Raw genomic sequence first — 15,934 nt, 5'->3', positions numbered from 1 at the left:
GGTTTAGAACCGCTGATAGTGTAAGCTAATAATAATAATAATAATAATAATAATAATAATAATAATAAAGTCCAAGCGATCTTTCTTGCCTTCCCTAGAAAAAATGGGAACCAAGTTACAACACACTTTTAGAAAAATCTTCACAAACTCCAACAGCCGAGGGGGGCGGCTGGTCAGCTAAGCCCGATTCCCCTCCTGAGAGGGAAGGCTCGTCTAGGCCATGGCCTGGGCCACCTTCTGGTTAGCTAAGCTTTGGTCCCATTGCCAGGGAGGAGGCTGGCCGCCTGCCCCGGGGACACCCTCCGGGTGGGGGAGGTGGAAGGTGCGGGCTGGTGGGAGCTGCGGCGCGGGTCCAGCGGCTCGGGACCGGAGCCCGCCGGGAGTGGCGGGGTTGGTGGCTGCAGAGCCACCGTAGGGCTGGGTCAACAGGGCAAATATGTTCTCGGAAAGCACCCCTCCGGGCCAACTCCAGCAGTTTCCCCCGCTTCCCTAGCCACTTTCTCCGCCCGCCCTCCCAACTCTGACCCGGCGGCGGCCGCAGGGCAGCCCCCACGCCATCCGGAGCCGGGGACTGTGCACACCGCAGGGCGGGGGCAGCTGAGCGCGGCCTGGGAGCAGCGGTCCGGCGGGTCCCGCGGCTGAGCACCGGCCTTGCTGGGGGAGGGGTCTCCGCAGCCGGGCCGGGGCGGGAGGGGCGGGCGTGGCGGAGGTCGGCGGGGGTGTGTCGCAGGGGCGGGTGCCCCGCGGAGAAGCGGCAGCCTCGCGCTCTGCACCGAGTCCCCGCGCGTGGTCCCGGCTTTCCGTCCCCGGCCCCGAGCGGCGGCGGCGAGATGCGCGCGGGCGGCGCGGGGGTCGCGCTCCTGGCCTCGGCGCTCTGGGTCGCGGCGCGGTGCCAGCAGAGAGGTGAGCCGGGCCGGCCCCCAGCCGGGGGGTGGTGGCGGGACAAAGCCCTGCGCTTTGTCTCTTCCAAGGTCGGTGCTCGCATCCTCGTTCCCCTCCGACTGGAGGACCGGACACGTGGGTTTCCCCGCGAGCGTCTCCCCGGCGGGGGGCGAGGGGACCGGGGCGCCACCCCTGACGGTAGCAGCCCCCTCCTCCGACCTCCGGCTGAAAACTTGTCGGGCTCTGGGGGCCGCTCACTGACTTCTGCGATACCAGACCGCTGTTGAGAAGCGCCATGCGGGGGGTCGGGGGGTCGGGAGGGGGGGCGCGCGGGGAGCGCCGCCCCGCGTTGGTCTCGGGCTCTGGCGCTCCGGCGCGCGGGGCGGGCGGCTGGCGGAGTGCGGGGCGCGGGGAATGAATGGAAAGGCGTTCTCCCGGGGCTCCCCCACTGTCCTGCGTGAGAAAGCCCCATCGTGCGCGGCCGGGAAGGGCAGGCTCCTGCGGCCACTGGCGGCCCAGGTGGAGAGAGACACGGCGAGAAGCTCGCCCCTAGCCAGCGGTCCCGAGCAGGGGGGCCGGTCCGCACCGCAGACGGCGTCTGGGGCCCAGATGCGCGCCCCCAACCGCGCTCTTTGTGCCTGGCGTCTTCAGGGGGCCGAGCCCGCTGGTTCCCGGCTCTGGTGCAGACCTTGGTCACTCTGGAGAGAGCCATTGGCGAAGGGAGGACTCGCCTGCTCGGGTACAGTGGCTCTGGTGGCAACGTTTGGGAAGAACAGAAACCCGAAGCGAATATTCATAGTTTCTGTCAATGCCAAGAGAGAAAAAGAAACCCTCTTTTCTGTGTACGGACAACCCAACCCCATTGCTCACTCTGCCCATAGGGTTAAGTTTTCCCAGCGTTGCTCGCTTGTTGGCTAAGCGGTCACAAGATGTTGAAAACATCTTAATGGATGCAACACATGGCCATGGGCATGTGCGTACAAATACATCTTTTATTAAATGCATTTTAAGAAAAAAGCACGTGTCAAAAATAGGTAGGTGGCATGCGAAATACTGTCGTGGGAAAAATGTGTTTGGGCATTGTGCTGAGTTAGTCAGTCTGCAGAAACAAGACCATCTCATTCATTCAAGCATTCACGATGAAAGCATTGGACCGGAGCTGGAAACACAGCTCTGAATAGCTCAGCTCTGCGCCCAGCTAGGGCCAGGAGAGAGGGGAATTTGCATAGTTATCCTTGAAAGAAAAGAGGGGGCCTAGGAGAGAGAAGGCTTGGAGCTGGGAGCTGAATTCTTTTCCCTCAAGTTGCAGAAAGTGTACGCGTCCCAGTTTCCCACAGGGTGGAGAGCGAGCAGCTTGACTCAGCTTTATTGTTATGAGAAATTGAAAGTCCTGGACGGAGGAGGAGATGCCCTTCATGTTTTCTGTGCCCCTCCAGGGCGATTATGAATGGTGTTTGGAGAAAGTGGGCCACCTGGGGCTTTCCTGCTTTAAGATGCTGTGGAAACCCACCCACAGCTGGAGCCTTTGAATCTGGCACACCGCCTTCAGTCCCCACCCCATCAACCATCATCCTTCCTAACAGGCATCTTTGAGAGAGTTCTGATTAAAAAAAATAATAATAATCTGTGTCCCATGTAGATAGCATGAATTAGTGAAATTATATAACATGGTCATAATAAAATAATACTGATCTGTATCATCTCTGAGGTAGCTTATGTTTTTGAAAGCAATGATTATCTAATAGCATTTACATGCTCAGTAACCCTCTATCCTTTCTGCAGTTTCTCCAGATTACTTTATGACTCACAGTATGTGACCCAATGACTTAATTTCCTTTGAAATGTAACCGGCTTAAAGTAAGCTCTATATACGTATAAGAGGTGGTGTGTTTCTACAAATAATGTTGTGTTAAATCCACAGCTCACAGTTACTTATAATTATAGTTGCTTCACAGGTTGGCTCATCAACTCTTCTGTTTTAAACTGCCCTTTCCCCTTCTAAGTAACAAATAGACAATTCCAAGTATACAGAAAAAAATGTCTATTCTGTGAATGAAAGAAAATTTACTTCATTATCATAAATGACATAGTATTCATATTTAGCATGTATGTATTCAGTAGTAAACTGTGTGTGCCTGAATGGATTTCAAAAAGTGCATTTTCCTTGTTTTTAGTTGTATTCCCCAAGTAAGGGCCAATATAAAATATTGATTTTTAGCAGTTGGAAACAAAGATATGTGTAATAAAAACATTACTGCCCACCTCCTACATCTCCTGGACTTTGGCCCACTCCATTTTTCCTCTCTTTTTCAGACATTAAATATAAAGCCTACATCTGTAGTTAATCTAGCATGATGGAGAATTCACATGTGACAAGGATATGGAATAAACATATACACTGTTCTGTCTTATTCTGCCCCTCTTAGAATTGTACTGCTTTAAAAGCCACTATTATAAAATGTATATAAGACCACTTATTTCAAGGGAATCATCCTTGAAACACGCTACCATTTTATAATAGTTTATTCATAAAGCCCTATGGGTGTTCATTATTATCTACAGGAAATTTCTATAGGAAAATGACAAGATAAATCTTTATGTGTTGTATTCTCTAGCCTTACTAGTGGGAAACTGGGCAAATTACTTAGCTTCTCTGTGCTTTAGTTTTTGTCATCTGTAAAAATGGGAATAATAATGGTGTCTCCCTGGAAGATGCTGTTAATGATGAACTACAAACAATGCAATAAAAGTGCGTAGAACAGGGCTTAGTATAGGGTTAGCCCTCAGTAATTATTAGCTGCAAGCATCACTACAGTATAACTGTTTTGCACAGACTTATTGGAGAGGCCCTCTTCCAAGCTATATTCTCTGGTGTATATAATTGTTTAGAAACTTGGAGTCTGGATTAGGAATCAAAGTCTTGGGCTCAAATACCAGACTTGCCACTTTGATGAGCCATGACATTGGTAAAGTTTCTTTACATATCTGAATTCTTTTTAAAAAATATATTTTTATTGAGTTCAGAGAGGAAGGGAGAGGGAGAGAGATAGAAACATCAATGATGAGAGAGAAACATTAATTGGCTGCCTCCTGTACACCCCACACTGGGAATCTGGCCATGCCCTGACCGGGAATCAAACTGTGATCAAACTGGTTCATAGCTCAGTGCTCAACTACTAAGCCACGCTGGGCCATATCTGAATTCTTAACATCTGTCTTCCTGTTTATAAAGGACGGGATTAATGTGATTAAATATCACATGAAAACAGTTACAGTGTTGGGCATGTCCTAGTGTCACAGGCATGCAATCCATGATGGTGGCTCTTACTGTCCGCCTGTCCTGCATGCTCACCCTCCTGGATCCCCTCCCTCTGTCACTGCCCACATTAAGATTTGTTGATTTAACCAAATGAAAATCTGCAATCTGTCTCCCATCTTCTGCCCCCACTGCTGATTAGGCTCGGCAGTTGTTTGTTTTCCCCAGGAAATATTATGATGATTCTCCCATCAGGCCTCCCTTCTTTGTCAGTACTGCCACCGCTGATTTTTCTAGGAACATCACCACCCTTTGTTGGACCAACACCTCCTAAACCCTTCACTTCATGTCATACACATACAGAATGACTCTGGGGCAGGTCACATTGGGGATAAACCGAGGAGGCTGAGACTCCAGCACACCTTATGTCCCAGAGCTGACAGGTGTAATCTTGGGCACACCTGCACCTATTCATAACTCCCCAGTGTTTGCCGGCACATGGGCTGTTACGTGCAGGACAAGTGCCCTGTGTGGGTCCTAACCCCCTGGAAAACGTTCCCAGTCCCTGGATGCTCTTCCAATGCTCTCCTCCTAGCGCTGCTGTCATACTCGCTGTTTCCATGGTGGTGTCAACAGTCGGCTGGCCACTGTGCCTCACTCTGGCTTGGGCTTCTTGAGGGAAGGGATTGTTTTAGTTACATCTGTGTATTCATTGCTTTGCAATGTTCCTGAACATTAACAGCTACCTACCTTTACTGAGTCAAGTTGAAATTAAGATCTGTAGTTATGAATCAAGCAACTTAAAAATATTTTTGAATAGATAATCCATGCCCATGGTAGAAAACTCAAAAGGTACTAAAGGCTGTAGAGAAAAAAGTTAAGTCTTGACTTGACTTTATCATTTTCTTTTGTTTTCTTGAGTATCCTTCCATAGACATTTCTTCATGTAACTCAAAAGCAAGCTACTTATGTAACCTACTTCTTCCTTAATAATATAAGGGAGGTACCGGTAGTCTCCTGATAAAATATGGAACAATATTCCTCTCTCCACTACCCTCTGCCATTCTACTCCTTCGATGTACCTATTGCAGGATAGTAATATATCACTTAATGGATGTACACACTTATAAAATTTCCACCTTCCAACTTGTTCCTTCCAAGATAGTCTTTCACAGAAAGCATTAGACCCATGTTGCCTAGATCTTTTGGAATTTAAAAACTAGATCATCAATTGACTTCGCAACATTGTGCTCCTTCTAAACTAAAAGTATTGTTTCCAATAGTAGTAATAAGCTATTCCTTAAACAGTAAATAATTTTTAAAACTATATCTTAGGAGATTTATGGTGTAGAGAAGTCAAATTTGAGGATAATTCTTTAGAAGTTTAGCATAGTGTGTTATTTACTTCATCAATAAATATAACTCATGATTGGAACACCTATGGCAGACACGGAGAAACTTAATTAAATTTTTTAAAAAATTGATTTCAGAGAGGAAGGGAGAGGGAGAGAGATAGAAACATCAATGATGAGAGAGAATGAATCATTGATCAGCTGCCTCCTGCATGCCCCCTACGGGGAATTGAGCTCGCAACTTGGGCATGTGCTCTGACCAGGAATCAAACTGTGACCTCCTGGTTCATAGGTTGAGCTTCAGCCATGAAGCCACACCAGCCCGGTGAGAAAACTTATTTTTTAAAAGTAATTCCCAGTGAATAAAGTTAAGCCTGTACTTTGAATACAAAAATTAACTGAAGACCACTAGAGAGAACTCTTGATGATAGATCTTAGGTGAAATTTTTAGTTACATTCCTCAGAAGTATTTGGATGAACAAGAGAACTGTGGTCTCCTATGAAAGATATATGTAGCTTTTTATGTTTGCAAATGATTCTTTTATTTGTTTTATTTCTAAAATACTAATATGTATCTATGGACAATTGATTAAATAAATGCATTTCAAAATTAATGAGGAGAAAACAATCTTTTATAGAAGTAATTTAGTTAAGGTCATGAACTTGGAACATGCGTCCCAGGGAGCTATTTCAGCATGCAACACCACACTGTAGCTGGGTTCGCTGCATTTTCATGTCCTTTTGTGGAGGGTGACAGTCCCTGCCCAGAGTAACCACTTAATAGCACAGAGCCCTTCTATTTGGGTCTTTGTTTTCTCAAGTTTGGATCAGGGGAGCTTTCTTTGCGTTAACTTGTTCCCAGTGATTTTGTGTTTTGCTTGGGGGCAGGAGACAGACAATGGAGACAGCGAGATTCCACATCAGCTTGGTGGATAACATTCTTGCCTAGGTAAGCGTTTATCTCAGACTGTTAATCCAGAAACACCATAGGCTTACATAAGGTTCTGATTTCAGCGTGATGCACATTATTTTTTCTTTTCTGAATCCACCATTTGAAGTTTGGATCTTTTCATTCCTGAAGTTATCTTGAAGCCTGATCTGTTGGCCCAGCAGGCAGTATGACTCGAATTCTTGTGCCAGACAACCTCCTGTATTGCTGGTGGGAATGTCAAATTTAGATAACTCAGTATTTATGGAAAGTGCCATCTTCTCCCATTCCCTAAAGAATTTCTTGCATTTTGTTCCATTGCTCCACAATTTCCTGCCAGAATCCCAGGACAGTCTCTACAACAATAAAGAAGATGCTTACGTTTAGTAGATCATTTTCAGTTAAAAGAGAATATTTAGATTTGAAAAAACATACCTCACACTGCAAAACATTTAAATGCCTTCCAACATTTTTGTAATGACAGAATTTTACTTTCAGAAAGTGATTATTTGTTGTCGCAGTCCCAGCACAGTAATTCTTTCCTGCCTCAATGACTCCCTCTCTGCTTCTCCCAGTCCGTGACATTCTTTCGGTTACCGTGGTGGCTTCATCTTACTATTCTTCTTCTTTTTTTAAAAATCTCCTTATCCAGATTGTCTCTCTGAATTTTAGTTCTTCCTTTAAAGAACTCCTTGATTTATTTTTGTCTTTTCCTGTTACCACTGCAAATGATCACCAGCTGTCTAACTTACTACCATGAGCCACTTTGAATAATGCTGGCTTTCCCTTGATCTGGTCTCACATGCGTTAGGCTAATGTTGCTACAGCACTGCCTTCATCATGCACCCCTCTGCTTCATCCATTCCTGCTCCTGCCCATAGGCCACTGCCTTCTGTAATCCCTCCAAATTAATTCACAGGCAACTAGCCCTATGCTCCCTTTCTATCCTGAACATCTCCTTCCTCTCTAACTGCAAGTGGGTATTGACTTTCAGCTGCACGCTATGCTCCCGTTATTCCCTCTCCTGAATCGCACCCTCATTCCTTACCTAGCACCTCGCGGGACACCCATACACAGCCTGCAACTTAGGCCCTAGGACAGCCTTGGTGTTATGGCCTCTATCGACTGCCCTGTTTCTGAATTTGCACTGTACCTTGTAAGTCAGACTTCCCACCCAACCAGAGTTGCCATCAGGTCCTCTTTTAGATGGCTTGCCCTGAATGCCATCAATCAAAGCCAAAAAGAAGGGGCACTATTCCTTCAAAGATCAAAACCTTCGTTCTCAGCACATTTCTTTCAATACACAAATAACTTGAGGGCACAGGGTTCTAAAACTAACGCCTAACCCATTGGGAGGGGGAGGGCAGTAACACCCTCTGACACTGCAGAAGTGGCCGGGCTGCTTTAACAGCCATACAACCTTTGTCTAACTAGTCCCTGGATTGCACTCCTAGCTCTAAGTCCTGGCCCCTTCTGGCCATGAGGTCCTCCAGCCTCCTAGGCTTCATACTACCCAAGAGATGACCATTCGGCAGGTCTAGGAGGGATCTGGACTCTGTTTCAAAAAGCCATATTCAAATTTTGGTATCCAGAGGCACAAAGACCTTTGTAATTTCAAGTAGGCCCTTTGGGTTTCTAGTTTACATAGTTGTTTCCAGACCTGTCTTTGCCACTTGGCTTACTTTCTGTCCCTGTAGCTGTACCCTGTGGTGGGCTAGTACTCTTTCCCCACCCATCAAAATTTCCACTTTCAACCCCTTTATTCTGACTTTCTAATTCTGGCATTTCTTCCTTTTTTCTTTTTTTTTTTTAAATTGAGGTATATTGACATATAACATTATATTAGTTTCAGGTAGACAACATAATGATTAGATATATGTTTATATTGGGAAATGATCATACAATAAGTCTAGTTAATATTCATCAACATACAGTTGCAAACCTTTTTCCTTGCAATGAAGACTTTTAATATCTCTCTTAGCAACTTTCACATATGAAATACAGTATTAACTATAGTCACCACTGTATAGTGCACCTCCCAGACTTACTTATTTTATAACTGGAAGTTTGTACCTCTGACCCCTTCACCCAAACACTACCTTTGTAAAATCTAAACTCCCCTCGCATTGCTTTTCTTTAAGGGAGTTGGCATTTTAAATATTTCATACCTTCTTGGGGTAGGAAATATTTTCTTGTGCGATTATCATTTCTATTCAGTTTTTCTAATTATTTTTCCTGTGTTTGCTCATTCATTTATTCACTCATTCCTTCATGCGGTAACAAATACGGGGACACTGAGTCAGGGATGTACATTCAGCTGCCATCCTCACTATGATTCTGGGGAAGTTGTTGACATTCTTGGTGGACTTGCTTTTGAAGTTCACAGAACCAAAAGTGCATATATGTTTTTTAAAATATATTTTTATTGATTTCAGAGAGGAAGGAAGAGGGAGAGAGATAGAAACATCAACGATGAGAGAGAATTATCGATCGGCTACCTCCTATCATGGGTGGACGCTCTATCCACTGAGCCAAACCAACTAGGGCCCAACAGTGCATATATTGAAAAAATGTTCTCCATAAGAAATAGTCAAAGAAGGAGTAGTTGGATTAAAGTCACAATGGTGGAAGTTGCCATCTATATTTTGTTTGCTCCCTTTCTCCCATGAACTCAGAGCTCACCGACGTAACTAGCTCTTCGGTGTGCTCTAGGAGAGCAAACACAGTTAATAGGAAGGTTGCTTTCTGGGCTACACATCGGATTTTAATAACATCCATGCCCAGGTGAATCCAGTGGTCATTATTTTGAGGTCCAGAGGGACAGGCAGTTGGGATTAGGGAAGTCACTAAGCAGAGTGATAATCTGGGGAGTGTGGGCAGGGAAAGGACAGGGTTCCAGTTCCAGAAGCCTGAGGGACCTTAGTGGGACACCCAGATAGTAATTGAGGATGGAGAACAAGGAAGAATCCCGGTAATCAAACTAGACAAAATTGCCTAGGCATTTTGTCAAACATCAGTTGGCCATACATGTAAGTGCATATTTCTGGATTCTCTGTTTTGTTTCATTGATCCATATGTTGTTCTTATGCTAATACCCCACTGTCTGGGTTCATTTGGCTTCTTACAGAAGTTTTGAAGTAGGTAATATAAGCCATTCAGTGTTGTGGACCTTTTCTAAATTAATTTGGCAGCTGTCGGTCCTTTGCATTTTTATTAGTGTCAGCTTGCCAGTTTCTACAAAAAAAGCCAACTGGGATTTTGATAGGAATTAGGTTGAATCCTTAGATTAGTTTTGGGAGAATTGCTGCCTAACAATGTTGGGTGTCCCTACCTATGAATAAGAAACATCTCTTCATTCATATTCTTTAATTTCTCTCAGAAATGTATTATAGTTTTCAGTATATTGGTCTTGAATTTATTTTGTTAAATTTTTTCTTAAGTATTTTCTTCTTTTTCAGTAAAAACCCTGGAATGCATGGAGAGTGGATCTAGCCCTTCTTTGGAATTCCTGTTTCCAGGATCTTCCTGTGAAGTGTGTAGCTGGCCCAGCTGTCTGTAGCTTGCTTCTGTTGGGGCCTCAACCTCAAGCTCCTGGAGCTGGGAGCTTTCCCCACTCATTTTCTACTAAGTTTATGACTTTTACAACAACATGGCTGGCCATGTGTTTCCACTCTCTGCTCCAGATCAAGTCAGCTTTTGGGTCTCCAGCAGAGAAATTGCTGGTTTCACGTTGGCCTCGCCCTGGTAATAACGCTGATGAGCTTGGTGAACATGGACAGCCCTGGGCAGAGGGCTGATCTCTTCTAGTGGTTGTATCTGAAACCCTGGCAGATTTTCATAGAGAAAAGTTTCCTGATTTATTGTTAGTTTTCACTTGATTTAGAGTCCTGAAATGGTGGTGGTTGTTTTTTTAAAAAAATATATATTTTTATTGATTTCAGAGAGGAAGGGAGAGGGGGAGAGAGAGAGAGAGAGAGAGAGAGAGAGAGAGAGAGAGAGAGAGAAAGAGAAACATCAATGATGAGAGACAGTTATTGATCGGCTGCCTCCTGCATGCCCCCGACTGGGGATTGAGCTCACAGCCTGGGCATGTGCCCTTCACCAGAATTGAACCCGGGACCCTTCAGTCCACAGGTTGACGCTCTATTCACTGAGCCAAACCAGCGAGGGCTGAAATGGTTGTTTTTGAAAATTTTGTTTAGTTATATAATTATTCATATTAGAGGAGGGTTTTCAACCTCTTTATCCTGCCATTGCCAGAAGTCCCTCTGAAATATTTTAATGTATATAGATATCTTGACTACTTGAATTTCTCTAATGAGAATCCACTTCTATTATTCATCATGTCATTAACAATTCACCAATTTTACTAATAATCCATTTCTGATATTCCACTTGCTAAGTAATAAAGTCCTAATGTTTATGGAGACAAATAACAGAACATAGTTGTGGGTGCGTCTGGACTATGGCAGTCTTCCTGACTGGAATACAGCTGACTACCTTTGGAAGGTGCAGCATCTAGTTTAATGTTAGTTGCTTATGGGTAGTTTAACATGAGTAACAGACACACACACATACACACACACACACACACACATGTGATACCGGTCTTTATATTGAAGTCTTTTAATTTCAGATACTGTACTAGTTACTGTTTATGTGTAAATGGATGTTCATCTTGAGTCAAAGCTGTTTATGTCCTCAGTGAGTAATTGTCATCACACTGTGGTGAAGAACTCTGGAGGATTTGAAGTCCCTGCATCCAAACAAGTGCTGTATTGGAAGTTTGGGAATGCAGTCCCAAGAAGGGCTGACATTCTGCTATACACAAAGTAGGCCCCTAAACTTGCCAGCTTTTTCAGGGTGAAAGCCATGTGTCTGGAGAAAACAGCAGGTCGGGGTCTGTGCTGAGGCGCTAACTGAGAAGGAAGAAACACAGTAAGTATGGAAGGTGCAACTTAGAATTTAAACTGAAAGACCTCACTGTTCGACAACATATCAGAGATTTGCAGTTTTCTCAAAATGGGAAACCTGTATGTGAACCCCAGTGGAGTGTGCAGTAAAGGAAGGACATTTGGTTTTTTAGTGTCTTTTTCTCAAAGAAAATATGTTACAGAAGATGTATATAAATGTGGTTTATTTGAGAGCAACCTATTATTGCGGTCTGGCCTGGGTTCTGATTTCTTTATTACTAACATGTGGAAATAAAGTGCATGTTCTCTGCCTATATACCTGGTATCATAATAAAAATATGTTATAAGGAAGAACTTAGAAAATAAAAGGGAAGTAATATTAAAACTCTTATTTTAATGAGATAAAGAAAGGAAAGAAGAGGAGAGAGAGAGAGAGAGTCTGAAGGGTACTGCTGCGGTGATGAGTGGTGTTTCCTTGACCCTCCTCATCTCTATCAGCTGTTTTCTTCATCAGAATGGGGAGATAGCCCCACCTTCTATGAATGGCCCTGCTTTTGCTCTCAGAGGCTCTCTTGAAAACTCCTCTCTCTTCATCTGTCACCTAGACCTAGAATCTGGAAGCTCAAATGCAAGGTCCTGAGGCATCCAGGGAACAGATGTCCTACTGTCCTCTCAGACCAACCTCTCCCCACCTTGTGCAAAGCCATCCCTGCAGGCCCTCTGTGAATAGACACCTGGAGGAGCCTCATCCTCTGCCACATCAGACTGGTCGAAATTCCATGAACCAGCAGGACTGGGGCTTAAATGGGCGGCCCTCTGTCAGAAATTAGCTAGTGCTATGTAAATGCCCTCCGTTTAAATTTTAACATTATGTTATAACCATTTCACCACATCTTCAAAAGCATTGTTTTCAATATGAACGAACCAGGCCAGTGGCAGCATCATTTAAGGGGAACAGGGCTGAAAAATCAATGCACTGGTTGGCTTTAATAGATTTCCCTATTGGATGCTCAGTTGACCTTGTTTGTATGTTGTGTCTTTAATTTTGGAGCCATTGAAGGTTCTTTCCTCCTTACAGTAAGCCAAACCTTTGTTTTAACTGAAGCACCTCATTCCCTCTAAAAATAGTTGTCAAAGCTCTCCAAGAATTGAGTGCAGGATGGGAAGTCTGGAGTTCTGGTTAAATAGTGACAGAAAGTTGCTGGAGTAAGCATGACCTCACTAACCAGTCTGATGATCTTTGTGCCAAGTTTTGGCTGAATTGGCCAACTCTAGAGTGTTAGAACTGGAAAAAAAGCCAAGAGATCATTTAATCTCTTGGACTTCAAGCAGCCACCCCAGGAAGATGCTCAGCCATGAAGCATCTCAGCCCTCCTCCCCCAGACCTGCATTTTAATGAGATCTCCAGGTGACTTCTGTATATAAAATTTGAGAAGTACTTCCTCTTTGCAAGCTTGTGTATAGAATGACATTCTAATATATGTGCATAGTTAGGTCATAGTTATTACATTTGTGACTGCTAAGGGTCATCTTCCTCTGTCTTTAATAGTATGGCATTATTAATTCAACCTTAGATCATGTTGATATTTTTCATAACATGTCCTCATATTGTGTATCTCTATCACCAGGAACTGTAATGTCTTTTCTACCTTTGCCAAGACTATGCTGTGCTTGCAGGAGGGTTTGGCGGGGGGGGGGGGGGGGGGAGTAGAAGGTCTTGCATATATCCTTATTATACTTGTGCTCGTTTTATTTTGGCCACTGTTGAGATTCCACTAACTCCACAAACCACACATAGGATGTCTTTTTACATCATTACCTAAATTAGGGTTACTAATATTAAACAATATTATTATTAAAGAATGAAGTGTTGGGCACATGGGGTGGGAAACCCAAGTGTCTGCCCTCAACCCAATATATGTTATGTTGCTTCTCTTGTTTGGAGAGATATCTTTTTGGGAAAGCACTCTTCTTTCCACTTTCCCCACGAGGATGCACCTGTTTGGGGAATGATTTCCTTTCCAAGAAAGTTCAGGTGGAGACCTCTAGGGTGGCTGTTACCGGTGAGACGACGAGACCTCAGCTCTTGTCTTCTTGAAGGAAAGATTTCAGTCAAGAGACAAAGTGCAGCAACGCAAGTATGAGTTTTTATTGGCCATAGAAAAAGCACCCTCAGGACAGTGAAACAAGGAAGGACTTAGCATAGAGAAGCAACAGGAAACCCTAGGCTGGGCTGCTTTGGCTCACTGGGAAGTCAGAGAAAAAGGGGCCTTGGAGACAGGTTCAGGGGGTGAGCCCAGAACGAGCTGCCACTGCCCATTGCTCCCCTGGTTACAAGTCTCCTGGGACGCTGTGAATTTAGGAGATGCCCACCTGTGGGGGAAGGAAAGGGGGACGGGAATGGTTCAGTGCCTACTGGGTCCTTCATCCAGAGGGTTTTTATTTTTCTCTTGCAGGTGGGAATCTTAGGGGAGGTCCCAGAGAAAGATTTCAATAGATTATTCATCAGCTTTTCAGATCTGCTCTTTCAGGGTCCTGGTCTCTGCTGATTGGTCAGCATCAGGGCAGTGGTAATTAGTCATTACAGCTGGTCCTGGCATCACCCACCTGGGTTTTCGGCTTTTCTGGGTCTGAAGCTTAACTAGAATGGAGGCCTAGGTTATCTCTAGGGAGGAAAGGTCACAGGGTCTAAAGTGCATGACCAGTGATATGAAGATCAGGGGGTCCAAACTGCATGATCATCGATATGTTAGGGAAGGAAAGGTTACCTTGGGGCCAGGTCCTTGTTTTCTCAGTTTTGCCCCTTGCTAGGTATCCAGGGCTTTCTGCCCTGTGACCTTCTGTACCTGGCCCATCATCTCTGTTCTGCTAAGTCTGTCTAATTGCCTATCACAGAATTAGCCGAGACTCACGAGTGTGTGACAGAAGGAAAACCTGGGGGTCTGTAGTGTGATGGAGGCCAAAAGAAGATGGTGTTTAAGAAAGAGAGAAAGGTCATTTTTGACAAAAGCTACAGTGAGGTCAAGTAAACAAAGTAAACTGAATGTTGGGTTTGACAAAATGGAAGTTAATGGAGGCCTTGAAAAGGGCAATTTATTGACTTAAAGGTACAGAATTCCAACCGGAATTGAGGGAAGAGTAAATGTGAGGCAAGGAGCTGGAGACAGTGAATACAAGTCTTATAAATGTCCTTGACATAGTAACAGCTTTTTTTAAACAATGGGAAAACTATTATATTTAACGTATGTATCTATATAAAGAGGAAGCCAAATTTTAGAAAACAAACACCAAGGGTACTGGAACTCAATATTATTTATACAGTATTATTTACCCCAGTGAGAATTATACCAAGACTAGGGGCCCGGTGCATGAAGATTCGTGCACAGGGGTGGGGGTTGGAGGGGTCCCTCAGCCTGACCTGTACCCTCTCCAACCTGGGAGCCCTCAGGGGACCCCTCTCCAATCCAGGAGTTTCTGTCTATCTTTGCAGTCATATGAATTAATTGTCTGAGACCCCTCAACCCAGTTTGGTTTGTTGCTCACAGAATAATAGAGGCATTTTTTTTCTTTGCTTCATTGGTGGAGATTTCCTGGAAGTTTTAGGATATCTTCCCTTTAATTTTTCCTAGACACTCTGATTTTACTTATGTCTCTCTTCTTTGCTTTCCCTCCATCCCCCACTGCAACAGTAACTTGCTCCAGGTTCACTTTGCTCTAGTGTCTAGGACAGGGGTCCTCAACTTGTGGGTCGCGACCCCTTTGGGGGTCGAACGACCCTTTCAAAGGGATCACCTAAGACCATCGGAAAGCACATATATAATTACATATTGTTTTTGTGATTAATCACTATGCTTTAATTATGTTCAATTTGTAACAATGAAATTGGGAGTCACCACAACATGAGGAACTGTATTAAAGGGTTGAGGCATTAGGAAGGTTGAGAACCACTGGTCTAAGAGATCCGTCTGCCACCAGAACTATGATTCCCAGCATTCCTGATTCTCCCCACGCTCTGGGCTTCCACTTCTGGTCCTAGGGCTGCCATCAGAACTAATATTCCCAGAATGCCTGGTGCTCCCTGCGCTGAGAGTGACCGAGGGAGCCATATCCCCCCAAGCTGCTGGCTCTCCCTCTTCTGCTCTCCGCCTGGCATCTGTGTATGTAAATTAACCCACCATCTTTGTCAGGTTAATTTGCGTATTCACCCTGATTGGCTGGTGAGCGTAGCAAAGGGACAGTCAATTTACATGTTTCTCTTTTATTATATAGGATAATTTAACTCTGTACTTTTGATGGAAGTGTTTAGTTCTTAAATATATGTGACTACTGTTGGTCTGCAAGGTGAAAGATAGCTCAAATGAGTTATTTGTTTGCAAAATGTCCCTTCAGATATGCAGTAGAATAAAAGAAGCTGTAGTTGGTGGGTCGGGGTCATGGTACTGGAGTTCAGGTTGAGGTAGTGACACCATCTCGAATGTGAAATGATTTTATCAGAGGTTCTCGGACACTTGTGAGGATCATCCTCAGTTGAAGCTTCCACTAGGCACTTCCAGGGCCGGCTACGTAACTTGAAGAGCTGGTGCACAATGAAAATGTGGGGCCC

At 44.5% G+C, this 15,934-nt stretch overlaps 1 protein-coding gene across 1 annotated transcript in view; it reads left to right on the top strand.

Moving 5' to 3' along the window:
• Positions 1-830: 830 nt before the first annotated feature.
• LAMA1 (laminin subunit alpha 1) overlaps positions 831-15,934 on the top strand; it is a gene marked incomplete at its 5' end in the record, with an annotated part of 148,699 nt that continues 133,595 nt past the window's right edge. The window contains one exon of the mRNA XM_081096498.1: positions 831-903. Within this exon, the coding sequence (XP_080952624.1) occupies positions 831-903 (73 nt within the window). The remainder of the gene's footprint in view (positions 904-15,934) is intronic.

The sequence above is a fragment of the Myotis nattereri genome (assembly GCF_964212035.1).
Source record: "Myotis nattereri genome assembly, chromosome: 8".
Taxonomy (NCBI): domain Eukaryota; kingdom Metazoa; phylum Chordata; class Mammalia; order Chiroptera; family Vespertilionidae; genus Myotis; species Myotis nattereri.
This window is presented reverse-complemented; position numbering and strand designations above follow the sequence as displayed.